The sequence below is a fragment of the Nomia melanderi genome, chromosome 3 (assembly GCF_051020985.1).
Source record: "Nomia melanderi isolate GNS246 chromosome 3, iyNomMela1, whole genome shotgun sequence".
Taxonomy (NCBI): domain Eukaryota; kingdom Metazoa; phylum Arthropoda; class Insecta; order Hymenoptera; family Halictidae; genus Nomia; species Nomia melanderi.
The window spans coordinates 21,821,956-21,849,918 of record NC_135001.1 but is presented as its reverse complement, the minus strand read 5'-3'; the positions used below and the strand labels follow the sequence as shown (position 1 = coordinate 21,849,918).

The window sequence follows — 27,963 nt, the reverse complement described above, 5'->3', positions numbered from 1 at the left end:
GCGGTAGTGCATCTTTTCCAACGGGTCGGAAGTGAAAAGTTGGCTTAAGAAACTTCAAGTCTGAAGAGCACTTTATGGATCAATTATTAGTTGAACGAACTAAGAAGTTGCATAGACATGGCCAACTTGCCGACCGTTCCGCCATCGAGCAACGTTGTGTTGCATATAACAGGGATTACACCTATTTTAATGCTCTCGACTGCATCAGGACCGAACTAATGTGATAACATAAACGCGGTTCCAGTTTCCGCGAAAGATAACCTTTCATAATGAACGTGTGCATCAGCATTAAAAATTCTCCGTCGACGTGAAAGTATCATCGAGTTACATACCATAATTCGCCCTCGGTTATAAAGAATCACCTAACGCAAAAAGGGTTAAAAGTGATTTGAGTACATAATTCAGGCACACGTTCAATGAGATAAACGTGTCTGCGAAACCCTTTCATTATAAAAGGACAAAGTTCGTAAAACAGTATTTTTAAACCTTTGCACTCGAAAGGTGACTCTCAGTCACCACTTGATTAAGAATATGGTGAAGATTTCTAAACTAATTTAACAAGAATCAATGTTGTTCATTACCCACGGATCGAAGCAAACAACTATTTTGCTATTATCAGTGTATTATGCCAATACACTAATATGTGACTTTAAAGTTATATGGGCCTACAGAGGGTTAAAACTCTTAACGGTGCTAACTTTTTCAACGATGGATTATTTATTTTTTCAGACAAACATGTAATTCTTCGTTTCGCTTTACTCCTTCGTTAGGATATATTCTAAGTGCATTTGTCCTGCATTTAACGAACACACACTTCATTATTCGATTCCATTGCGCGCAGAACGAGAGATTTTTCAAACCAAATCCCACACTTAACTGGTTAAAGGACGCCGGGAACATACATACCGAACATATTTATTCCCCATCCGGTTCCCGAATGGCCAACGGAAGCGTGAAATTCCCAATTTCTTTTCCCAACCGACGAGAATATCCGAGGGAGTCTTCCCTCCTCGTCTTCTTTCCGCCCTCCTTTTGCCACATACATCAACCCTCGCGGTCACGAGCTCGGAACACTGTTTTCGAGCCACGGAACGGAGGATGCAGGTTGCTGCACGTGTGCGTCGGCGTGTCCTTTTACCTCTTGTCTCTCCTTCCGGCACGAATCGCGAATCCCGAATCGGACGGACAGCGGTAAAAGGAGGTACGAAAGGGGCCAGGGGTTGGCGGGTCGGTCATACGGAGATGCCGGAGGAAATTCCCGCCGTAATTTCTAGCAGCGGTCCCCTAACTCCCCGGGAACGATCCTCTTGCACACGACCCGCGGGAGACACCTGTTCCTCGTATTGGTTCGCATTCCTGGCATAAGGCGGACTTGTTATGCGCAATCGATACAAGTGCATCGTTCGGTACCCGTGTCAACCCCGGGGTTGAATGTTTGAAGAGAAGCGACGCGCGCGGGATGAAACACGACCCTTCTCCTCGCTCTCGCTCTCTCGAGCGAGCGGTCTTGCATCGACAGGGGATCCTCTTACCCGCGACCCGACCCGTTTAGACCCTACCCGGACGCGGTGTTCAATTATTGTTCGCCGTAATGGAATGTGAGGGATTAAAGTTCGACGGGAATATCAACCCGCGGCGGCCGCCGTGGCTGAAATTTCATCCCGAGCGAATTTTTGTTTCGATATTATTGAACCACCGGTGGCATTGATTTCTTTTTCCTTCGCCCGGGAGGGAGATTCTATTAGCAGTGTCCGCGCCGGTAATGGTGTTGGCTGACCACGGATTTTCATGGAAATATGCGTTCTTCCAGGTGGATACGAGTCGGAACGGGAGTCTGGATTTTCTTTCGCGGAAGGCTTGCCGAGGATGAGTCGAATCAGCGGAATGATAGATTACTTACGCTGGAAAGCTTCTTGCTGGGGATATTCTACGTTTTTCGTTGATGTTATATTGTAGCTACCAGTTGATTTGATTTGCAAAATTATAAAGTCTTATATATAATACTAAGCTTCGTATGATGCATCGATATGTGGAATATCGAAATAAAATAACTATCCTCCTTAATTTATATATGTTTCCTCATTAATTAACTTCAAAGAACATCGTCTGTACCTCATCGGAGAATATTGAATATTTCTAGTAAAAAACTTTCGAGTGCAAAGGGATAATAATTATATCGCGACTATGTTGCGAACAGTTGCGTAAATATCACCGTTGGCGAGTAGTAGAACGTGAATCTCGTCGGCGGCAGAAACGAGCGGCCGGCAAAGTGTTAATAGAACTTATGCGGAACAGTCATCCTGCAATATTTCTTTATTCCCCAATAATCCGGCGAGGTATGCGGAAACGGTATGCGGCAAGTTCGGTCCGACTAGTTCCGAAGAATTCCGGACAAAGGCAATTACGCGGTAGCAGAGATAGAGGGGATGGACGAGGGGTGGACGGAGAAATATATATATATATATATATACATACACGGAGAATGTTAGAGCGAGAGAGATTGACTTTCGATCATCAAGCCTGCGGTCGGTCCAAGAAGTTTCTGTCCCGCGGACAACGGGGATCAAGAAGATTTCGAACTCGGTGGGGAACTTGGGGTATCGATTTAGATCAGGCTCAGTGGACCTCCAAGGCTCCGGGGGCCGTCCCGGCTCGATTGAAACGTTCTCCTGTGGCGGACGTCCGGGAAAGCCTCTTTGACTTGCGGCCTGGCGTAAACTTCCGCCGACGCGGTCCATTCCGTTCCGTTCCGTCCGCTCTCGTTCGGGCCGCGGTTGCCCGTTCCGTGGTGCTCCGTCCGGGTCGCGCCTACGGGATCCGCAAACCGAAAGGAAGGACTCGCTCGCTCGCTCGCAATTCGCGCGGCGGTCACGTCTCTGCGTGCACCGGGGGGGCCCGGGGCTCGGCTCTGTGTGTACGCGAGCGCTTAGGCGAGATGGAACTATGAAAGGAGGAGAAAAAAGGCCGGCCGCACGATACCCGGGGGCAGCGGACCATGGCGCTGGAAGTACCTAGGAGGAACTCAATGCGGTAGCAACGGACCGAGGTAGGAAGAGAGGAAAAAGAAGGGATCGGCAGGGCCGAGGCGATCGGGAGGAGCGAGAGAGGAGGGCAAGAGAGTGAGAAAGGGCAGAGCCACGGAGAAGATGGGGTCATCGAGGCCATGGGACATCATGGTGCCGCGACGCAGGGATGCAGGTGCACTTAGCCCCCCGAGAAGATGTTATCTGTCTCATACACATATGCCGGTACACGATTCGCGCGGGAGCGAGGCCCTCCGCGCGCGCTCGCCCGGAGTCCTTTGGACTGTTCGTGCTCCTCGCGTATTATTAATTTATCCGATCGATTTCGACGGTTGCGTTTTTGTGCTCGATTCTTTTTTCAGCGCGACGGAGGGAACGAGAGTGGATGCGGTCGAATCGAACGTCGAAACATCTCGGGTGGGCCGGAGGCACGGACTGGAACAAAACAGGGGGCGTAAAAGGCCATGGAACAGATCGAATAATGCCCCCGATGAAAGGAGAGGGACGAAACAGCGTTCGGGAATTATTGCCGTTATCTCTTTGCGCCCGGTGATTTTCAATCGAATCAATTTTCTGCGAACGCGTACATGTGTGCGTCACGGGAATCCAGATACCGGTTTTCGAACGGTTCCGCGCTCGCCGCGTGTATAGAGCGATTTCGAAATGGGGTTTAAGGGGCCGGGGAGAGACCGACGATCGAATCGGCGCGGCGCGGCGCGGCGCGGGGCCGAACAATTTGAGCGACGAGAAAGGACTATTCTTCGCGCGGCGGTCGTTTTTATCTTCCGTTCGAACGTTCTCGGTATTTGTTTACGAACGGCGCGAAAAATCATTCGTGAAATGTCCTCGCGCGACACGCGGTGTATTGTACGTTTCGCTGATTGAAAGGCAAATACACTCCACCTTTTGTTTGTTCTGTTTCGAACCGTCTAACGCGTTAATTTCACGCGTATCTCGTCTAAGTCACGCTAGATGCGAGATGATTGTGATTTCATTATTCGAGGCGAGCTGTTAAACAGTGAGAAGCGATTCTCAACGCTGAAATTACCGAGCACTTCAATTGGCTTTTGAAAATTTCGCTATGGAAACTCTGAGAGTGTATCTGTTCGGACTTTCATTGATTTACAATTCAATTTGCGTAGTGATGAATGAATTTCATTCATAATTTCTCAGAGAAACTTTTGTTACCTTACTATAATTGCAAAAAGAAGACATCTAAGGAGACAACTACTCTGGTAGTTTTAGTGTTAAAAACTAAAATCCGACGGATCTAGGAACGATACGGTGAAATCTACTTTCTACTGCACGGACGCTCCACTTTGCCATATATCAAGAATAACACCAGCCCAATGTGGCTTACCGTCAGAAATCTCTGTTGATAAACGGTAACTACGAAAAAGTATGAAAGTTCTTTGGTGCTCAGCGCGAAATCGCGTTCCGAAATTCAACGCTCAAACGAAGACATAGGAAACGAGGGTTGATTGCCATGCGAGACGAAGAGTGACCCGACCACCATCGTCGGGTTCATATTTAGTAGTTCTTGAACTATTCAACAGAACCTGGAGACAGACTACCGATATTTCAACGTCAGGTTACTTTTTCCCGAAAAATCCGCTATCTACCCTGCGACAGAAACTATGGAGAATTGATCGTGTTCAATATAAGATCCGAATTCGTACAAATGAACATCCTTTGGAACCTTTCCTAAATAATCATCCCAGAATTCGGAACGAACCGTAATTATCAAATAAAAGTATTGTATACACAATATCCTAATTGTCCTTACGATAAATGCAAGCAAAAATCAAAATAACATATCGTAGTATCTAGAATTTTTAGCGTAGGTTAAGGTATTTTTAAGAGGAGTGGTAAGAATGAGTGCGAGCGAATATCTTCGCTATTTATGTAGCAACATCGCGAAGAGTTTGCTAACGCGCCGCGCAGCGTGGCAGACGAGAGACGTATTACGCGAGGCAGACGTTAATTAAGTGCAACGCCCGTGTTATCGCAACCGGGGAGAGATATTCTTATTATTCGATGATCGTTCGGTCAACGATATTATCATTTTTTGACGGTGGCGGCGGCGAATTGCAGGAAGTCGGCAGGAATTGCCGGCCGGGGCGCGTTATCGGCGCATTCCTCCTCGATTTCCGAAACACGTGGTCGGGAAAGAGGTGAAATTTGCGGTTGCCTGGAATCAATGGAGGATCGCCGGATAACCGACAGTCTGCTGATGATTTCAACCCCCCACCGCTCCCCCTGCCGCGCCATTGTTCTCCGCCATCTGTAACGCGCGGACATATACGTCGAGCACATAATTAAGCGTAATATCGATTCTATTCCGGCTTCCTCGTCATTTGAATATTCCGTGAATCGGAGAGATTACGAAATACTTACCACCATCTGCGTATAAACCGTTGACGAACACAAATGGGGAGGTGTGTCTCTCTGCTTTGCGAACCGTGGCTCAGTTTCGATACAGTCCTTCGTTTATTCGAGTGTTTTGAATGTTTTTCTTTTGTTTCGATTATTTAACACTAGATTTACGGACGTTTATTCTAAACTTTATTCTATTGTTCCTAGAAAACTACGTGCTCGTCTATACAAATCGCGAAAATCATAACTTCAAAACCAGACCATTGTAATGCGTATTCGCATAATTGCACAAGTCAAAATCGACTTAAACTGATACTAAATAAATAATTAAAAAATACAATATCCGTCAAATTGACGGGTTCCGTAAATCTAGTGTTAAACTCGCATCAACCACTTATATGGGTTATTAGCGACTCGTAAGGTAAATTTACAGTTTGTTATATAACTTCGTTTCTTTTAGGTACTGTAGGTTTAGAGTCGATTCTTTGTCTTTTAGGTTGTTCTTCAGAGTTGGTCTTATATTGAGTTGACGTCTGTTGGTAGTGTATTTTTCGCAGTGGATGATGACGTGATCCACTGTTAGTTGATCTTTACACGTTCACATTTTTGAGGATCTTCGTTGTTTGAATTCATAATTCACGATGAATTCATAAGTTGTTTGGAAGAAAAACTCTCAGAGGAATTAATTTTTTAGTCTCTCGAGCACGCTAGAGAACTATAGGATGTAAGAGGAAGGATTTAGAAATAGGGTAAGAAAGTATTCCTTCCCGACTTATTGTTCTTCTCGTAAAATGACTAACGTTTCCAAGTTGAGGATCACTGGTGATTCGTATCTCACGCGACCGCTCCATTTCTAAAGTAGATCTGAAGGTTTCGAGACTAGATTTCGATTTCGAAGGAATTCATTCTAGAAGTTGAATCGGAGTTCTATTTAAATATAATTAACCCTTTGCTCTATGATTTCTTTTTCGACTCTGATTGATACGGTTACTTTGTCATTAATAATTTATTGGAAAAAGAGAAAAATTCTAAGCATATGTTATGCCTATATCTCCTTTTAAGTATAATAGTTGATTACAGAAGAATAATATTTACTTTGAATTCGAATAAATCGAGTAATATTTGTTTGTTGAGTAATGTTGAAAATCTTCACCACGAGTCTGACAAGTTGTTATAAGGCAAGAGGTTAATAGACTTGAAAAGTAGAGCGCGAAGTTACGATTGTTAACATTCTCGATAGAAATCAGTTGGAAGAAAATCCACTAATTGAAGTATACTAATTGAATATTGAATTCAGTAGAAGTATTCGTAATATCTGCAATTTCACGGTACACGCTATAGTTCACGTGAGTAATTGCACGCGCGAGATGTAGTTGGCCAACATTAAGTACGGATTAAATCATGGACGACCCGTGTCGGTCATTAGGAGCCCTTTCCATTGCAAAACGCACGATTTTCGAGATACGTGCAATTTAACAAATTAAGAAAAATTACTGGGCGAAATTGTTACAGTGGTACACGCTCTAAGCGTTACTAAGTATTTCACGGTTCACGGCACGCCGTATTATTATTATGTATCATCTGGAAAGGTTACTGCGGATGATAACATAGCGCGTCCCGCTTCGGCTACACTCCGGTGAGCTCCGAACGAATAAATGGTAAGTGAGAAGCCGAAGACAAAGATAAAAACGATAAACGTACCGGATTATTACGCGCGGAGGGATGAAATTCACGATTCATGGCGCCTTCGTTACATTTTTACGAATTGAAATTGCTAAATTGAGAATAATGGCGAGACGTTTATTATTTCCAGAACGTTACTCGCACTTTCAAACTATACATTATGCCAATGCTCAGCCTTGGAAGATAGGATTGCTAACTGCAAACCTGTAGTAATTCGATAATCACAGTATTCTAATTTTTCGTTGAAATCTGTCTGTATTCGTCTGTATGCTAAGTGTCAATTCGGTGTAGATAACTGTAACAGATAGTATCAAAAATTATTAAATGGTTTCGTAAATGACTTACGAATAAATAATGTGATTTTTTTTACGTCCACAGTGTTAAATATCACACACGTGTTAATATCTCACTTTTATATTCAACTGTCTAGAATAAAGGTTTTAGAGTATAAAAATTGTAGAACATTTCATGGAACTGACTACCGAAATCTGCAGAGGCTACCGGCCACGAACAATTCACCGTCATACATCTTCTGAATGGGAAACCACGTGAAACGTTAAATCTTCCTCTCGGGACGATCCTTCCACTTTCGTATTAACCATATAAAAATACGCTTTAACCGTACGCGTCAGTTACAGCTGCTGTGTTACGTTCGTAATGGCTTCTTCCTGATGTAGCGATTCCGTGATAATGCACGGTTCGTCGAATTTATTTAATAAACTCAGGTATCGTAGTTGAGTACTTGTATTTCAAGAAAAAACGAAATTTTATGTTTAATTAATGTTTAATTTTATACATTTTCCGCGAGAAATTCACGATTATTTGAATCGTGAATAATATCAAATGCATATACATATATAATTTGATCATCTCTTATAATTTCTTTTTGAAGCAATTAAAATTCTGAACGCTTCCCATGTCCATTCCTCGTTTACCGCGCCTATTTCAAACATCTGTGCAACGACGCCGAGTTTCAACAATGATTTACTTAGAAACCAGATTTCCCATGAAAAAATCTCTATACATTGCACCTATCTTCTCATGGAAATTCCTCCTCTAGTTCGCATCTTTCGCTACAATCTTCCGATACAATAAAAGAAAAACTGAGCAACTCCATCTTCCACATAGAAACTACAGAACCGACATCTGCAAACTTACAATTAGTATCCCTCGTCTATTACTCGATAACTAAAACGAGGAACGCGTATCTAATTAGTCAACTTTCACCTTCCCATCTCATTGCCAACCGCGATCCGTCATTCGTGATCCGATTACAACCGACGAAAACAAACGAAACACCACGAAAGACGTCTCCTGCGTCCCGCTAGTTTCCAAGTGATCGGCGAACACCGTCGAACCGGGGAATAAGAAAAAACAGCGAACCGAAAGACGCTGTCATCCATCATAAAGCAAACTTTCCAATTGTCCGATACCATGAATGGGACCATTAGTTTTATACAGCCGAGGGGGTTGATGCCTGGGAAACTGACAGTTCCCCCTGGTGCCGCGGTGTAAGCCGTGGCTATAGGTTCGCTAGCTCCGATTCCAGTTACCATCGATTCTCCGGGGAGATGAGACAGGCGGCGTTGAGAGAGAGAGAGAGAGAGAGGAACGGTAGAGGGAAGATACGATCCGGTGAAGAAAGAGGACGGAGAGAAGGAAGCGAAAAGAGAAGGGCAGGAGGAAGAGGACGGCGAAATGAGTTAGGTAAACGGAAGCGTAGAGACAAGTGAGGAGAGGCGGGCAGAATTAGAAGCATTGCGAACTATGCGGTAGCGGGCAAACCACGACTGGTCTATGGCTCGGAACTGGGATAACTCGATACACACCGGCGGGCATGTATGACCCTAGCGCGTACATTGGGATATGCAATTTACCAACCGCCGAGTCTGTGCGGTTGGTAAATACACGCATGTCAAAAGTTCCGTAGGCAGCGGCGGAGAGCTTGTTGGAGTCAAGTCGAGCCGGGACCGTGCATACACAGCGCGCCCATAGAGCACAGGCCAGACTCCCCTCGGCTCTTGGCACGCGAATGCGTTAATATAGCGTAAAAACCCGCGGAACGAGCGTTCCAACCTTCCTCCGCCTCCTGCGCTCGAGCCGGGGAAGAAGGAGAGATAAGAGGGAAAGAGATAAGGGAGAGAGAGGGAGGGAGGGAGAGAGAGAGAGAGGCGATAATGGCCGTAATAATTGCGTGCGTTAATGTGACGCAGCGGTGAAAGTGAAAAGATGAATGAAAAAGGGGCGCGCACGCGTGCTCGCGCGTTCGCGCGCTGCGTGAGCCAACGAGATTCCCGGATTATCCGGCAACGCTCGATCCGATCTCAGCGCGCTGTCTTATTCCCGGCGTTTCTACACCTTCCAGCACGAACAAACACGCTTATCTTCGCGAACGAGATAAGACGGACCGCGCAGCAGCCGGAAATTATGGCGCGACGGATCTGTTTTTAACAGTTCGAGCGCAGAGCTAATTTTAGTTATCTTCCTGTTTGCCACGCGCGATACCGCTGACATGATCAATGCCACGGAAATGGAGGGGTACGATTGTCTCGGTTACAAATGACTGCTTAGATTTCGCTTTTTTCGTTGACGTTGCAGTTTTAGACTTTGAATATCGGAACGCTAGTGAAATTTTTAATTCTGAGGTATTACTTGTTAGACTTTACTTTTTCGAAACGCGAGATATTTGGATGCATTGTGAAAAGGAAATCGAGAGGTACAATTATCTCAGTTACAAATGACTGCTTAGCTTTCTCTTTTTTCGTTAGCGTTGCAGTTTTAGCTTTTGAATATTGGAACGTTAGCAGTAAAATTTGTAATATCAAGGTATTACTTAGAATTTAGAAGGTTTCCTTTTCGAAACGCGAGATATTTGGATGCATTGTGAAAGGAAGCAGTCTAATTGCACTGGAAAACAGTGTACGAAGAAAACTATATTAATTTAACTCGGTTCGACTGGTTGGATAAATATAGAAAATACGATTGAAACATGTCTTCGACCTACATACAGACTCAAAATGTCACTGAAACAGTAGGAACGCACGGTCCGCTAACGATTCTTTTGTATTATTCTTGAATTCAGGAGTATTCTTGGCAAAATGAGAACGCGATAAAATGGGAAAAGATTAAACAAATAAAATGGCGCAAAGGAAATGAAAACGCGATTGAAATGAAAACGGCGACTCCTTGGACTGCGTTCAATTTATCGCAGAGTCAAGGAAATTGTAACGCGTCGCTTCGAGGATGAAATTCATTTTAGAAATGTGAAATCAGTGAAATTAAAGTGAACCGCTTTAAATAGCGAACAAAAGATAATGAATTGCATCGCCGAGCGAAGTACTGTATAGTAGAATTATTATGGAACAACAAATTTAATACTTCGAGTTCGTTACGTCCGAGGGGGACATTTTCGAGCGATATATAATAGTATCGAATGCAATGAATAATTTATATAAAAATCAATATAGGTACCGTCCAAAATTTCATCCGGATCACGGGTGAAAGATAAAAATAAGGAACAAAACTTCACTCGGTACTGATGAATAACAAATACACGATCAACCGAAAACCTTTTTAATTTCTAAAAATCGAAATGAAACTCTTATTAACCCTTTGTAGGCCCATGTCACTTTGAAGTCATATGTTAGTAGTGTGTGTTATATTGATTTTCTCTGTATGTTAATAATGTCAGTTTTTTTTATGAATCTAGAATATTCCAAATATATGTGAAGTTAATGCATGGTGATGAAAGAATGTTCTAGAAAGTGTGTGAGTGAGACAAGAGCATCTGAGTACATAAATAGTGTGTGCGTTGTTTCATTTAGTTACTGTTTTATTGTGAATTGTCAAGAAATAATTATACTGTTTCTAATAAAATTCTCTTTCTCCTACAATATTGGAATCTTGTTGATTTGTTTCATTTTGCACTCAAAGTGGCGAGTATAATTAAATAATCAGTTAACTTCAATTTTTATACACTCAGACGTGAAAGTTTAACGTCACTGTAACTTGAAAGTTACAAAATACACTCGTTCGATGAAATTATTGAAACTATTCAATACATTAACTCGTATTCATATGTGGATATTTAATAATTTTGTACCGCATAGATTTTGCTATAATCACGAACAAAAATTCGGCCCACAGAGGTTAAATTAAGTAAATTCACACAAACCATTTATTCGCGTTCCAAAACATTTCGATCGCGTTAATGTCACTCTTATTCGCACATAATTTTCTCCCTACAATAAATTAATGAAACAAACACAACGATTTCCCAGACAACGAGTGATCATCGCACAGATCGAACTCCCCTCAATCCAACCAACGATTCATCCGGCCAATTAAAGTCATTCCAGACAAACATTAATTCGAAACAATCCCCGACATCATCCCCTCGTTCGGAAACAGTCATTATTACCGATCGAGCGGACGTCCCGAATTTTCCTCGCACTACGGCAATAGAAAGCAGGGAACTCAAACGCAACCGTAATTTTTCATTCAATCGTCAATTTAAACGTCCGTACGGTCGAATGGAACTCGGCCAAGCGCGGTCTCGCGCCGGTCTCGTTCCCGCGGGACGTGTCCGGCCGGTTCGAAGGACGATCCGGCCGAGGAGGGAATAAATCACGACGAAGAAACAATTACCGAAACACGGGGGAGGCTCTGTCCAAACGATACAGCGTTCGCCAGACCCCCGGACAAGGCAAACATTATCTTTAATCGAGCGGGGCTCGCGAAAATACGGCTATTGTGCGAGAGAAACGACGGCGGGGGCGGCCGGTCGAGGAATAATACAGCGGTCATGTATGACCTAACGCTAATTTCCTTGGCCCGCGCGCCGGCCGGGCTCCCGAATGACTACGTAAATCCCGCGGATTCGGATTTTCCGCGAACCTGCTAAGTCGCGGATGGGTGCATTAATTCTCCTTAAGCTCACCGTTTATATTAATACCCGGCAATTAATAACGGTTAAAAGACGTTTGTTCGTGTGAATCGGCCGCCGGCGGCGGTTGCCGGGCCCGCCGTTCGCCCCGGTTGCCATGGCTACACTCTGTCCTGGCCAGAAACGCGCGAAAGAGCAGCGCTAAATTATACAACGCGCGACGTTAATTTCTGACGCACGCGAGCCGGGGGATGATTTTCTCGGCGAAACCGCCGGCAGAGGTGGATTTAACAGTTCCCAGCGGTTTTTTTTTCCAGTCCGCTGAAACATCCGGGGGAAAGTGTTTTCCCGAGCTATCGTCGACCGCGGGTTTGTTAATGGGCACGAAAATTCGCGTTTTCGTTTCATTCGATTCGAGCGTTTCACGCGTTTGCAGTTTGATCGTGCTTCCGATTCGTCAAGTATCAGGAATAATGGTTCGATTAATCCCTTGGCATATTATACTAAATGAATATATTTAACTCTTTGTACTCGGGAATTTTTCACTAGAAATATTCTCACATTTCCTAATGAGATCAAAACGAACAACTATTTCGCTATTATCAATTTATTATCTACAAATGAAATTTCCACTTCAAGCGGAATGCAAAATTTCGCTACATTTCTGCCAACTAGTTGATAGCAAAATGTTACACGAGCTTAGTAACGAAAGTAAATAGTACGCCAAGGGGTTAATATTATACTTCGTATAATGCATCAGTCTGAGGAATACTGAGATGAAACAGCTTTGTTCCTCGATGCACGTGTGATTTCTGGTCGAGTTGCTTTCACAAAATATCTTCTTCATCTCATCAGAAAATATCATAATACTTCTAGCGAAAAACTTGGGAGTGCAAAGGGTTAATTCAATGTAAACGGCCGCAACAGTACTCTAATTCGTCGCGAGCCAGTTCCAAACGAAACCAGTTCACCGAAAAGCAACGGAACAAAATGTCCAGATTCATATAATGCATTAATCTGAGAAATATTGACGTAAAATAGCTTTGTCCGCCAATTCACATGAATTCCCCTTCGAGTCGGTTTCACAAAATATCGTCTCCATCTCATCAGAAAATATCGTAATACTTCTAGCGAAAAACTTCGGAGTGGTTAATTCAATGTAAACGGCCGCAACCGGACTCTAATTCGTCGCGAGCCAGTTCCAAACGAAGCCAGTTCACCGAAAAGCAACGGACCAGCGTGTCCAGATTCGTTGAAGGTCCGCAGCACCGCTGAAGTCACTCCCGAGAGTGTCACAGCAGCGGCCTGGTAAAACGAGATTATTTTTCCGCGCGTAAACTGATACGGGGAAGAGGATATCGCCGTCGCGGGGTGGCACGGTTGGGAAGAAAAACGGACGCGGGGATTTAGAATGCGGGTTAGGATACGCAGCTCGCGGTTGCACGCGATACAAATGGGCCCGCGGATACCGATGCGAGATTAAGTACGCGATACCGACCTCGTAATCCGGTCTGTATCTGATAGCGCGGTTACCGTATAAACAGACGTTCGAGATCGTCCTTGATAGCACCAGCCACTTTAGACTCCAGCTTTATGGGCCTGTACGAATAGACGAATGAATCACGTTACTACTCACTCGGACGGGCCAAAGCTGGCGGGGCGGCGCGCCGCGCGGTTTTGCCAGGTATCGGCCAGATATCGAGCGCACTCTGAATTGGATGAATAATAGCGGAGCCGCGGCGGAAGTTAAAACGTTCCGCGAGCTTATCGCGTTTTCTATCTGCGGGCAGAACACCTTGTTGATACCGGGGCCGATTTGTCGTACCGATTCCTCCGGCCGTTGTATATTGTCGGCACTATATCACTTATGGCTTACGAGCTCGTAACCCTAAAAGCATCGAGCAGCCTTCCAGCTCGTTCAGCTCGATACGTCTCTCGCCCCCTCCGACCGCTTGATAAACGACGGACGCGAGTTTCTACGAATTAATCAGCAGATCTCCGGCGAACCATCGATATTTTCTTTCGAATTTCATTTCCTCGATTCAGACTCCCGTCGCGTCTGCGGCGCGGCGGATTCGATGGAGTATCGATAGCGACGACGAAGCTTCGAAAGCTGTGCGGTTAGAGTTAGTTACTCTTCATTTTTTTGCGTACACCCAATCACTTCCGCGTTTTTGGTAAATATTCACAAAAATTGTTTAGCACCTAAACGGTTAACACTAGAACTACCGTAACAATCAAAATCACTAGTTTCGATTGTTTTGTTTCACAATTACTGATATCTCAAAAGCACTGAATATTCGAAATGATCTTGAAAATAAATAGCTTTGACTTGAATACTATAATGAATGTCTGAAGAAACTGAAGATAATTTATTAGTCCAATTTTTGTAGGGATTGCATATTAATCGTATTAACCCTTCGCACTCGAGAACCTTCCAGTCGCCATTTGATTTGACCGAACGATAAAACTTAAAATTCAATATCAAATTTTCTATAACGTATCGACACACGGAACATCAAAATAAAATAGTTCTGTCTCAATTTATACAACGTGTTTCTTTGTGTTAGTTGCAAAAAATATCATTGATATTTCATCAGAAAATAATGAATATTTATTGAAAAAAATATTCTCGAGTGCAAAGGGTTAAATCCTCGATAGTTCTAGTGTAAAGAAAAAAAAAGGTAGACACTTTTAAATGGCAACCGATGTTCCGCGTACAGCGGCGAGAAACTGTAAATATAAATTGTTCCTTCGTCTTGAGATTTCTCATCGGAGAATCGTTCGATGCAGCCCATTCTGATCGGGAGATAGAATCGATGCACAAAGAGCTTCGTAAACAGAGAATCGAAGTTAATCTTGAAAAACTTCCGGTACCTGGCCGGCACGCGATAAAATCGCGAAACTGGTCGACTCGTTACAAACTCCGTCGGATTCGATTCTCGGTAATCATTCCATTGACGACATTTCTTTCGAACTGGCCGCAGGACTGTAGTCGAAGTTCGCGAAATAAAAATTATCCCTGCTACCGCGACCCGTACCGCGACCTCCAGAGGTGATGAGACGAGCGCACCGGCAGGCTGACCAGGCATCTTCTTGTTCTACTGAAACGAATTCCGCAACTCCGATTCCGCGGGAGGAACTTGGAAAATTCAGGCAACTTTCTACCTCACCGTGACCGCACGAACAGATTTTCCTATTGCGCCAACTTCGGATCCCCCTATTCGAGCCAAACATTTTTGTTTACTTTACTCCTGTCCATCCCGGAACTTAAGAATTCCGTGAATTCCGTCTGGTTACACGGCATCGAGGTACAATCGATGGCGAAAGATTTTAATTATTCGCATGAGAACACTGGAAGGAGAATGGAAGAGAAATAATCGGTATTCTGGACGCAAAATTATCGTCCATGATATTAGTGAAGTACGAAACTATTCTACTGATACGCAGTATATAAATTTCTGTATTTAACCCTTACTTACAAAATACAAATTTTTTTTATGAATTAAGACTACGTAAATTTTTACTCAATATTTTGATAAAATATAAATTTTTATTCAATATTTTAATAAAATTTAAATTTTCACTCAATAAAATAAACCCCCCTAAATTTCACTGGATTATATAATTTAAACTTACAAAATTTCAAACACTCTTCGTCCACAAAGGGTCAATATTTAATATACAAGGTGTTCGGTAACTAGTGGTACAAGCGAAGCTGATTCTACATGAAAAAATAAGTCGAAAATATAGAATAAAATTTTTCCACGCGAGGCTTCGTTTCGGAGAAAATCGACTTTGAATTCGTACGCGTGCGCTTGATCATGTCTCGTTATAACGGATCTCGCTGTAGATCAGTATCTCGATCGAAGTTTATGTAGATAAATACTTTGTGTCACGGAAATGCTTATTTTACCTATCATCATACTATCTTACCTTTACCGCTAAACACTATCAGTATTTATAATAGCAGCCTGCCATTATGTCTGCATACAGCAATCGGGAATATACGGACATGATACTTTCGTTAGGCGAGCGTGGCAGAAACGCATCAACCGTAACTAATTATTACAGACACCGGTATCCCAATCGTCGGCATCCTGACAGACGAGTTATTCGAAGAGCAGAACGAATCCTTGGCGAGTATGGTTCTGCTGACCAACTCCAGCGACATTCTTCCCAGCTATCTCGGGAAGAGTCCACTTGAATGTGCGTCTTGAGTTTTATTCTCTGATAATGCAATTTGACAAGAAAGGTCGATGCTCAGAATCATTTAAATCAATTGTGCATTCTGAAGATACCACGAGTTGCGAGCAATTAAAAGAAAAGATTATTGTAGCCTTTCATACATTAATTCTTTGAACTCTGTAGGCTCCAATATTGCAACAGGAATAATATTAGATATTTTAATGAATCTTAAAGAAACTATCCTGAAATTATTACATTTTCCACACATCCAAATTTTGCACTTAGAAGGAAAATAAAAGATCGAAGAAATGTTATTTCTAATTTTCGCTAGGAATACTATAAAAATCAGTTGCAAGGGTTAAAACTAAGAGTTAAAACTATTGGAAACGATTAAATAATTTTCTCCGAAACAAAGCCCTGCATGGAAAAATTGTATTCTATATTTTCGACTTATTTTTTCACGTAGAATCAGCCCCCTTCGTTTCTGATTACTGAACACCCCGTATAATATTCAGCGAGAAATACTGTATTTCCTAACAGTAAAACAGTAACGGTTTCTACTGAATTGGAGCAGACAGTTAGCTCGGAAAGTAATTTAACCATGAATTATTACCGAATAACCTGCCAATTGTTATCGAAAATTAGAAATTTTTCTTTAAAACGTTCACAAGGAAATCATTCAAACAATTTCACGGTGGCGTTAGATTACGTCCCGAGTTGATTTCATGTAAATGAACATATTTTAATATGAACGAGAATGCTCGCAACACTGATGAATACACAGGTTAAAAGTGCCCATAGGAAAATCAATTTCCTCGCATAATGCGCGTGATGGTCCATTCGTTTTTACGAGGAACATGAAATGAATTAGTACACACTTTCCTTAACGCGTCCGCTATTATGCCACATGATCGTATCTTCGAAGAACGGAACTGAATCACCTAACAATTACAATGAAAAAACTTATTTATACTTTATTATAAAAATTAACCCTTAGCACGACAGGTTGTTTTGTAATCTATCAGCAACTGACACTAATTTTTATAGAATTCCTAGGGAAAATGAGAAATGGTATAACATTCCTTCGATCTGTTATTTTTCTTCTTAGTAGAAAATTTGGATGTATGGAAAATCTAATGATTCTAGAATAGTTTCTTTAAAATTCATTAAAATATGTAATATTATAACTGATGCGATATTGGAGCCTACAGGGTTCAAAGGGTTAAAACAGTTCAATGCTTAAGATACGAAGCACCATCTATTTTATATCCCAATATACGAATTCATTTAACAATTCCCCACAAATACACATTTACAGTTTCAATAACCGTGAAATAAACATTCCGAAATGAATCATTCCTAGCCGTTCGATAGCGCTAAAAGGACTCGCCTTTGCAGCAAGTTCTCAAAGTTGACTGCGCGTCCCAGAGATTCAAAGTACGTTTCACCGTAATACCCCGATAAATTACAGAAACTCGGTCCTGATTTATTACGCGGTCTCGCGGCTGAAAGAGTTGAATTAAGCCCGGGGTCCAGCTGATCTGATCTCACGCTGTCCGGAGAAAGGTTAAGCCTTTGCTCTGCGGCTTTTTCTTTCCCCGTTTCCGTGGATCCCGCGAATACCTCTTGGATCAGTGATGCGTACGAATACCGGGCTGCCGCCGATGCGTACACGTCAGTCGTTTAGAAACACGCGCGCGCGGCAGCGCGGCCCTACAGGAGGGCTTTGCTGATTACTCAGTCGCCATAGAAGACAACCTTGTGACCACCGGAGGTAATCACTGGCGCGGCCAGCGTGCTCCCGGACTTTAACGACGAGGCCTAACGATGTGACGCCGTATCACGGTGCCCCGACAATGCGTTTCCCGCCGGAGAATTACCCCCGGCCAATCTTCATCGGTATTTTTCAATAAAGATAAGCCCGCGCTGTTGAAACAGTACGAGGCCCGACGCGTTTCTGCCTCGTTCGTCCCCGCATTCTTCCGTTGCCGGCCGATCGTTATGCAAACGTTTCCACCGATTAATTTACAACGATGCGAGTTGAGCGGAAATTTATCTGCCCGCCCGAGGATTTCGATCGGTTCGACGTCGAATCGACGTATTACGCGTATCGCGTTCAACTGTCGACACCCGATCCAAGCGCGCGCAATTTGCAATCCGGTCGGCAACACTTAACGGACCAGTTATTTCGTCTATGTCCCTCGCTTCTCGTTTTTCCGGCAATTCGATAAATTACGGGAACCGGAATTTAACGTCGACGCGAGAATGAGTATAATTTCGTGCTCCGATCGGCTGAGAAGTGAGATTTATGCGTTCGTATGTTCCAAGCGCAAGAAACGGTGAATAGAAATCCGGATTTATCCGCGTTTACAACGTATCTTGCAAAACGGACCATTCAACGAGAGATTCGCGGAGAGCCGAGCGCGGAATGACGAACGACCGAGGTCGAAGTTTCCGGCCGGAGATGCACGAGAAATCCGGGTAGCTCCGCGAGACGCTCGCGGAGCGCAAAAAAGGAAACAATTATAATTGAAACGGACGTAAACGAATAAGGCCGCGAAGCGAACAGGAGCGGAGTAATAAAGGGAATGATAATTACCACGGTAATAACACATTAAAGGACTCCGGCGCGATGTAACTAAATTTCGTCGGACCGGTATTGAGAGCCGCGGGCACGAGCCAACTTCCCGAAGAAAGTTCCGGCGGCGAAGCGTTTCATTAAGCTTTTTCCCACCGACTGTTCTCCATGTGGGCATGTAGACCTCGGTCAAAAGTTAAATTGTTCGGCGAAGTTCCGGCGGGGGCGCCGCAAATGAAAAATCCCGGTCGAACAGCCGCCGACAGGCGAATTCTATGGTTCATTGAAAGCAACGCCGTTAATTACCGCCGGCGAAAACGAATGAAGTCGACCGCAGCTCGAGCGACGCGAGGCGAGGCGACGCGACGCGTTACACAAGTTTCGCAACGTGACTCGGGACTTTGCGAATAACTTGCCGAACGCAAATTCCGGCGCGGCGCTTCGTCACAGCTGGCTCCGTGTAACGCGTTTCGCCGAAATTCCGCGATGATTTCTTGCCGCGATCGAAAGAACCGCAGGCGATATCGGCCGGATCGTGCCGCCGCGCCGTTCGTATTCACGCGCGGCTCTTGCTAATCAAGACACGCGCGTGCAGTCGAAATGCCGGACACGTACCGGGGAAACGTGAATCGCGCAACAGCCGGTTGCGAGTTCATTAACTCGATAAATTATATCTGTAATTTCGGACCATTGAGAATCGCGTTAACGATTTTTAACGCGTTTACGACCGAGCGTGTTCCGTGCATCCTCGGCGTTATCCCTTCGCGCTGCCGTTCGCGGCGTTCTTTCCGTTTCGACGCGTCGTTTCAAAGGATAAGATATTTAAAAGGAACTTCCTTCGCGGAAGACGCTAATGTTTGAAAGGAGCTCCTCTTTTTTCGAACGGGACGAAACATCGTTCGAAAGGGGTTCGTGGAAGGGATAGAACAACGTTTCAAAGAAACTTGTTCCTTCGCGCGAAACGAGCGAGTGTTCGAAAGAAATTTTCCTTTCGAGAGGTATGGAATAATATTTGAAAGGAGCTTCTCCTGCCGCGGGGAATTAATATTCGGAAAACAATTTTCCCTTCGCGGAATGATAGAATAATATTACATTTGAAGGAAATGCTTCTGTTGGAAACGTTGCTTTTCATCTTGTTAAACGGCGACTAGCTCGTACTTTTGAATCTATCGTTAATTCATTATTCAATGGAAACGTTGTGGATATATTTAAGTACGTTCGGACTTGCTTTCAGCGATCGGGTGTATTTTATTCGAGTAATAATTATGATTTGTAATTATTACACGCGTAAATTCTTCGGAGCGAAGCGCGTTGCGGTTAGCAAGTCGAGTATTATTTCATCGGGAAACGTCGGACCCAAAATTTCGAATTATGCAAGGGTTCACGGTTACAATAACATTCGAATAAACATTTTCTGATAATAATTCCTCGCCGGGCGGCCAACGAAAGCGCGGAACGCGAGAACCATTCGTTCAATACACTCGTCTCGTTCAAATGTTCCCGGTGCTCTTCCAAATTGCAGCCAATACACACTCTACGGCCGATACGCTTGTCCATTCAGAGGCAATAATTTTCCAATAGTCTGGCTGCAAACTTCCTGATTCCAGTAGGACTATTAATTATCGAGGGTTTCGTCCCGGTTTCGAACTTCACCGTGCAAATAAGCCGGGAAAGTGCGTGTGCGCGGCACGTATACACGCGAATCCGGCCGAGTATTACGGAAATTACAACCGCAATACGCGTGCAAGGGGCCGAGGTGACTGCGGAACCGAGCAACTTGCCGATTTCGAGGACACTTACGGGATCGTTGCACGATTTAGAGACGATATTCGCGCTAGTGACCAATCGAAAAGAATTATTCATGTCAAATAATAATAACTATATAATCCTTGCGCTGAACTTACATTGAAATAAGACCGATATAATCTACCAAGAGAGATTATAAAACAATAAAATAAATATTTAAGCCTACTTCTATAAATCGATTAAAAAATAAATAAAAATATTATATAAATAAAAAAAATAATAATAAATAAGATTAATAAATATAATGAAAAAAATTAATAATATAAAATAAATAAATATAGAGTAAATAAATTTATACAGACACATATATAGACACATTTGCTCGGTTGTAGTTTTGTTTGACACTAACTACCGAGCGGTTAACCCCTTGGCGTACTATTTATTTTCATTACTAATCTCGTGTAATATTTTACTATCGAAAATTTGGAAGAGATGCAACAAAATTGTCCATTCTTCAAGTGGAAATTTTATTTGAAGATAATACAATGATAATAGCAAAGTAGTTGTTTGCTTTGATCAGTGGGTAATGAATAACGTAGATTGTTGTTAAATTAGACTAGAAATCTTCATCGTGTTCGAAAAAAACCGCCTCGAACGAGTTAAGGAACATCCATCGGTTCGCTGATAGAGAAGAAAGGATTCCATGAGATAAAGCAGCTAGCAAATTAGTCGACGAGCGAGTCCACACATCACGCAAGCGAATCCTCGAAGAGAAGTGCCTTACCAGGCGAGCCGAGTGAATAAAGTTCGACGTTTCCTGAAATTTAGTTAGCGAACGAATCTGTCGCTCGAACGCGGCGTTCGGGGGACGCGGTTCGACGACGGGTAGGATTCCATTCGAGCGGATCGATAGCCCGGCAAAGAACTCTCGTAAGAAACCGGGGGATTCCCGTGATGATGATTGAAGTTCCGCGGCGGGCGCGCGAGATGTCGCCGCGGCGGGAAAGAAAATGGCAGTGAGAAAGGGTGGCGCGCTGCCGTGGGAACGCGGGGGAGCGGCGCGCGGACCGAAGATAGAAGGATTGGACCGGGGGCTGGAAAAGGACGGAGGAACGACGAGAATTAGGGGTGAATGTGTGGTCCGGTAAGCGGCACTCTTCAATTCCACGCTGCGGAGCGCCAGTGTAGCCCCGTCATTTGCATATGAATCAGGATCAGAGGACCGCGCCGAGGTCCCCTGAGCGTGTACGTAGCGGCTATGATACGGGGACAAACAATCGCTCGCAATTATGCAAATCCCGTTGCAGTTGCACGATGTCTTGGAAAAAAAGAGCGAGAGAGAGAGAGAGACAGAGACAGAGAGAGGAAGGTGGATAGGGGTGGAAAACGAGCTCGTTCGTTCTGCGCCAGTGTGGCGGAGGGTAGGTGGACGGAGACGGAGAGACAATGAGTAACGAATGCGAAAGGTCATGGAATAGAGTAGATACATCGAAGGTTGCGCGATCAAGAGTGGAATCAAGTGTGCCCCGGCCTCCGGCTATCGATTATCGACTCGTTCACTTTGCCATTGTGTGTCGGCCCCGGGTTCCATATATCGACCGCATCACTGAAAACTGCCCATCCGCATTAGCGGTCCCCACTAAAAACCCTCCACTGCCGAAATCTCGCGAGCACACCTACGTATCTCCGTTCCTGCAATTCTCTCTCTCTCTCTCTCGGTTTCTCTCTTTCTCTCTTGTACTCGGTCACATGCACGCGGGTACACACACACGTAGCGTCCCTCCTTCCACTCCTCTCTTTCGCATTTGCATATGAATCCGAATTGGGCGTGAGGGATGGTCGGTGGTTGGCCACCATTGCGGGAGACGATAGAGACGAGCAAAGGGGAAGAGAAACCTACAGAGAAATACGTGTATATGTCGCGTATGCAGAACAAGTACACTATAAATTGCTACCAACCCCCGCACGCTTTTCTTTATTTCTGATCCCCCCGACGTATCTGATATTGTTTAAGCGTCGGGCGAACGGAGATTTCGTTTTCTTGCCCCGGACGCGATCGGAGTTTCGTTCGGATGATTTCGAGAGCGATTAGAAGGGGATTTTCGTGATTCGAGTGAGCGTGTTACTGTTCTGTTTATTTTGTGTGTATGCGTGTAACAAGTATTTAGTAGAATTGCTGAATTTTTAGAAACTGCGTTGGCGATTGTTGTGTGAATCTAAAGCGTGCAAGAAAAATTCAGTAGTATGAGTCAACGATTCAGACGGTACGTGGAGCACTGTTAACGACGCATAAATCATTGATGCAGGTTTATCTTTGTGAACCGTATCGTTAATTTGTTGGGAAGATTCATTTTCACTATCTACAGCAGGTGAAAACGTCATTAGTCACCACTTAGGAATTTAAGGGAACTAAGAGTAATAGAAATATCGTTTCACTAGAATATTCAAGAAAATTTGGCAGTCACTGAAATGTCACCTTTAAGTGGTACAATTGTACTACAAATAAATATAGAAAAAATTGTTAAAGGTAGAGGTTGCAATAAAATAGAACGTCGAGTCTGACACAGGGCAGCTAAGAGTCAAAAGTAAAAATGTCGTTCGACGGTGCAAGGTCATCGATTTAAAACATGTCCACAGGAATTACCTCGACACGGAGGAAACTCGACGATGAAAGTCCAATTCGAAACCTCTAAAAAGACAACAGGAAACAACACCTGTCACGAGCACGTCGATCGAGGCGAGTTCAGCGGTGACACGAGACCCAAGTGGTAGAAATACCCGAGGCACTTAAAAAATTTCGAAAACAGGAAGTCGACCGTTCGACTACTATTCCGATATCTCCACCCGAATTTCGTGTCACAGTGAAACGTGTCCGGGAAGCTGGCAACAAAGGGAAAAAACGGGAATATATCGAAGCTGACCGTTTCGCAGGCCGGCTAATTTGCCATAAAGACGGCTATAAACCGGCCTAATTGCCCCCCTTATATCGGTTTCTAATGAATCTCGGCTGAAGCATCGTAAAGCGTGTCTCGAACAGCGCAAAGGCACGAAGGAGGAGAGAGAGAGAGGGAGAGAGGAGAGAGACGAGGACGAAGAGGAGGAAAGGACTTTCTGAGACAAGGGGAATCACATGGAAGCGGAAAGCTTCCCCACCCACCGGATAATAAACCATTATACTAGCTAGTTCATGGAACTCTTGCTCGGCACTCGCGGCACCGACGCAAATTTTCGAAACGTTCGCGGTAGAAGGAAAGGGAGAGAGAGTCATACGTTGCAATTTGTGCGTGTTAAGAGCGGAACTTACGAGATTATTATGCGAGGAGTGTGTGCATTAGAGAGCGGCGGCCGCGCGCGCCGGCCACCGCTGGCCATTCGCTCGATCGTGCCCGGTGAAAATTATTCTTTCGAGCGTGAGCGACAAATTGCCGTCCTTATTGCCATTATCGGGCTCTCTGCTTATCGTCCGCGGAGGCGGCGGAATCGTGAGTGAAATCCCGGTACGTTTAAACGCGTCCCATGCAAATGAGGAACGCGTCATCCCCTTTACGATCGGCCGACCGACCCGACCGCGTTAACATTCACCCTCCCGCGGCGTTCCGATTGGCAGGGGGACCGTCGCCGATACACTCGACGGAATAAAAACTTCGCGCGTCACAGTCGATCGCCGAGTGCCGCAATTTCGACGGGGAATTTCGAGCAGCGCCAGGCCGAGGAATCTTTTAATCCTTCGCGCTGGGAAGATTTTCGTTGGAAGTATTTCACATTTTCTGGTGAGATAAAGATATTATTTGAAACTTGATGGGTATTAATCTTTTGCACTTCAAAAATTTGTCACTGGAAATATTCAATTTATTTTTGAGATATTGATGACATTTTTTAAACTTAAGGAGGAATCTATTCACAAAATAAGGGGAAAAATGGTAATCTTCCCATTTCACTTGTTGACAGATTACTCGAGACAATGTTAAATAAGAAATTTTACAATTTTAATGCACCAATCAAGGGAAAAATGGAGCGTGTACTCGTCGAACGCAGGACGAATGCACGTAGAGTATATTTTAATGAAAGATCAAAGGGAAACACAGAAGAATTACATGTTTATGTGAAAAAATAAAGAATTCATGAAAGAATTATCATGTCAAGCTTCACAATGACGTATACTCGTCAAACAGTTAACTGGTTAATGATTCGACGGAACATATCAGCTGAAATGCTGAATATTAACACATTGCGTACTGGTAACGAGAAATCTCGTTTTTATATAAAGACATTTAGCAACTTTACTAATTACCACAGCATTGAAAAAATATATAATTTCATTCGAATTGATTATCTATTTAAAATATATTACAAAACAATGTGATACCTGAGTTTTTCTATGTATAGCGATATAAGTTGACCTCAGAGAAAATTGCCATCCGCACGATTCAGTTTTCTGAAAATTAACCGGTACGCAATGCGTTAAGAGAATTAAATATGCCAGCTGCATATAAGCTCTTTGACTTATATTCCGCGGAGACTGCCATTAGTTTCCCAGAAGAATTTACCTTATAAAGCGTTATATCAAGGGTGTATCGTATTTCATCGGTTAACCGTATCATACGTGTATTCGGGTAACCGTAACCCTATTACCCTTATACTCAGGTACTCGGTTACCCGGGTATCAAGAGCTCCAGTTTCTACGTGCTCAATCCCTCCTGCGTTTCATCCCGGATCAGCTAGTTGGACTCATCAGTTAGGCTTTGTATAACGGATGTCAAGATAAAGCATGATAAAGATCTCGTATTAGACTCCACACACGCGTCACACTTTTAAGCCACGAACAACTCAACCCATAAACGCGATTAATGAATAGACGTAACATATGAGTCGCATTCATTTGTCAAATCGGTTAAATCCGCGAAACAAAAAATATATAAATCGATGAAGGACATCGTGTGTCTACATATGTGTTACAGCTTCTGACTTGAGTCGGTGGATAAATAGCGTAATAATAAACAATAACGCGAGGAAGCTCTGTTTGCTCGTTGGCTTGTGCACGTCACGTTAACTCTGTAGGCCCATGTGACTTTGAAGTCATATATCAGTATATTGGCATCTTTTTGATTTATTTCATTTTGCACTCGAAGTGGTGAATAAAATTAAGTAACCTGTTAACTTCAACTTTTATACAGGCGTGAAAGTGTATCGTCATTGTAACTTGAAAGTTACGAAATATGTTCGTTTGATGAAATTATTGAAACTATTGAATACATTGTTAATTCGTGTTCATATGTGGATATTTATTAATTTTCTACTACATAGATTTTGTTATAATCGTGAACAAAAATTCGGCCTATAGAGGGTTAACACATAAAACATTGAAAATAGTTCTGTCTCTTAATTCAACATTTATAATATAAATTATCTTCGAATAGTGATGTAGATCAACCGCATTTATCCATGGCCCTATAGACAAATGAATTATCGTAGATCAATGGAAATAGGTTAATCGAAACTACAAATAACTTTCCATTAAAACACTCGTCCAAACGTAAAGTGTAACGGAAACTGTTCGCGTCACAAGAAATGTTTCGCCGGAAAACGCGCAGAATTGCAGTCTCACTCGAGCTCGGATTCATCTGGAACAGACTAGCGTAGGATCACGCTAGGATACTTATGTTTTCGTCGGTTCCGTCGGCGCTTGAACCGAGATTTCGCCCGAGACCCGCCATTAGAGCTAGGGATACGTGTATTTGACTTTGTGGCATCGACACAGATTCTTTCAATCCTTGTTACCTGTAAAAGAAATTACACGGCTTTTGTCGGGCGGAGTAAATTTCTTCGTCGGCACAGCGGACTGTAGCTGTGCCACGTGATTTCCCAGGGGCTCGTCGTACCAACATTTTGCAAAACGCGCGCGGTTCTACAGGGATGACCAAATATGTACACACATCTGCGGGCGATACAATGAAAACGGACACGAGGAAACGGAGGGCACACGGTTAGATAAAGAATCTCGATCTTTGCGGCGATAAATTAATCCCCTCGCAAAGCCTGCCCACGTTATCCCAGTTTCCAGGATTTATGTCCATTGTCTTTCGTTTCGTTTCATTGTCCTTTACAAACACTTCCATTCGTCTATTCTGATTTCCGTTATACTTCGGTTCGTCGTACTGCGTTCCCTTTGCCGGAAAGCTTTCTTCGAATTCAACACTCTTAACCTCTAAGCGGTTTTTTCTAGTTTCCCGAGCCCATTTTAACTCTCGAGCTTTGGTTAGCTTTTGAGCGTTTTTCAAAACCTTTGCTCCCTTTCTTTCACTTTGCCTTTAGGCTTGTTTTTCGTTGAGTCTGTTCTTAACCTCTTTCAGCCCTTCAACCTTTTACCCGCTGTATTTTCAAACAGGGAACAATGCGAGTGGAAGACAACGGTAATGACAATCGGAATGTAAACCATTTTACATGAAAAATCACATTACATATTCCACAAGTTCCACAGATAACCGAAAGTTATCTTAAACTTAATTAAAGTTACCTTAAACTGTAACTAAACGAAGACTGATCCGGAAAACCACAAAAGAAACTCTTATTTCTCTTAACCGTACCGTTAATTTTCAATTTACACAAAATAACCCAAAAAACTGCTCGATCAGCCGAACTCGGATTTTCAGTCGAGCGAATTTCAACGACCCAAACTCCCCGAATTCGAGACGGCGCGGGGCTTCTTAACAACCGCGGGAAGCCAACCGAAAAAAAGGAGGCTCTAACAAGAAGAAAACAAAGGGAGGGCGTACGGCGGAAATCAGAGGGTCCAGGGATTCCGCGTTTCCCGAGCGGACCGACGAGCGCTCGTGAAAAATGTACGCGCGGGGGAGGCGCAGATGGCGACCGGCGAAGGGCGGGAAATTAAAGGAAAGGGGCAGGGAAAATCGGCGAGGGACTGCGTCTATTATTATGTATCCCTTTTAAATTAACGCGGCCGTATATTACGGCTCGACGAAGGCCGCGCGCGTTTCAGCGGCTGGAAACGAGGGAAAGAAGGGGCAGGAAGACAGACGACGCGGAAGAGCGGGAAAAAAGAGGAGAGAAGGTTAGGTCGGCCGAGGGTCTCGCGGAAGAAAGAAGTCGCATGAAGAGGACAGCGAACCGGGAGCAAGAACGGGCGAGGGGAGAGGGTAGGAGTCGGAACTTGCAAGGCCACGCGACATTACGCATAATTATAGTGACAGCAAGAAGCGCGCACGAGTTAAAACTTATGATAATACGCCGCGGGTTGGGTAGCTTCTATAAATGTACCGAGGTATGTAACGCGAAGTGTTCTTCTGTCCGTAGCCGCGTCTTCCGCGCGCGCGTCCGTGGAACGAACGACAATTCTCCCTTTCCTCCTCCTCCTCCACCTCCTCCTGCTCGTTCCCGACGAAATCTCCGCGCCTCCTCCGGCGGGTTCCCTCTGTGTCGCGGTGTCGTTACTGTCGCGGAAGTTGGGACGCCGAAGGAGGATCGCG

General features: G+C 43.9%; 1 protein-coding gene across 7 annotated transcripts in view; it reads right to left on the bottom strand.

Moving 5' to 3' along the window:
• Atg16 (Autophagy-related 16) overlaps window positions 1-27,963 on the bottom strand; it is a 338,482-nt gene that overhangs the window by 178,221 nt on the left and 132,298 nt on the right. For 5 of the 7 annotated variants that reach the window (XM_076366000.1, XM_076365999.1, XM_076365997.1 and 2 more), the window contains one exon: window positions 25,979-26,257. The exons of the other annotated variants lie outside the window; for them this stretch is intronic. In XM_076366000.1, the coding sequence (XP_076222115.1) occupies window positions 26,111-26,257 (147 nt within the window). In that variant the 3' untranslated portion in view covers window positions 25,979-26,110. Of the gene's footprint in view, window positions 1-25,978; window positions 26,258-27,963 lie in introns of those variants that run through there. 7 annotated transcript variants of the gene reach the window in all.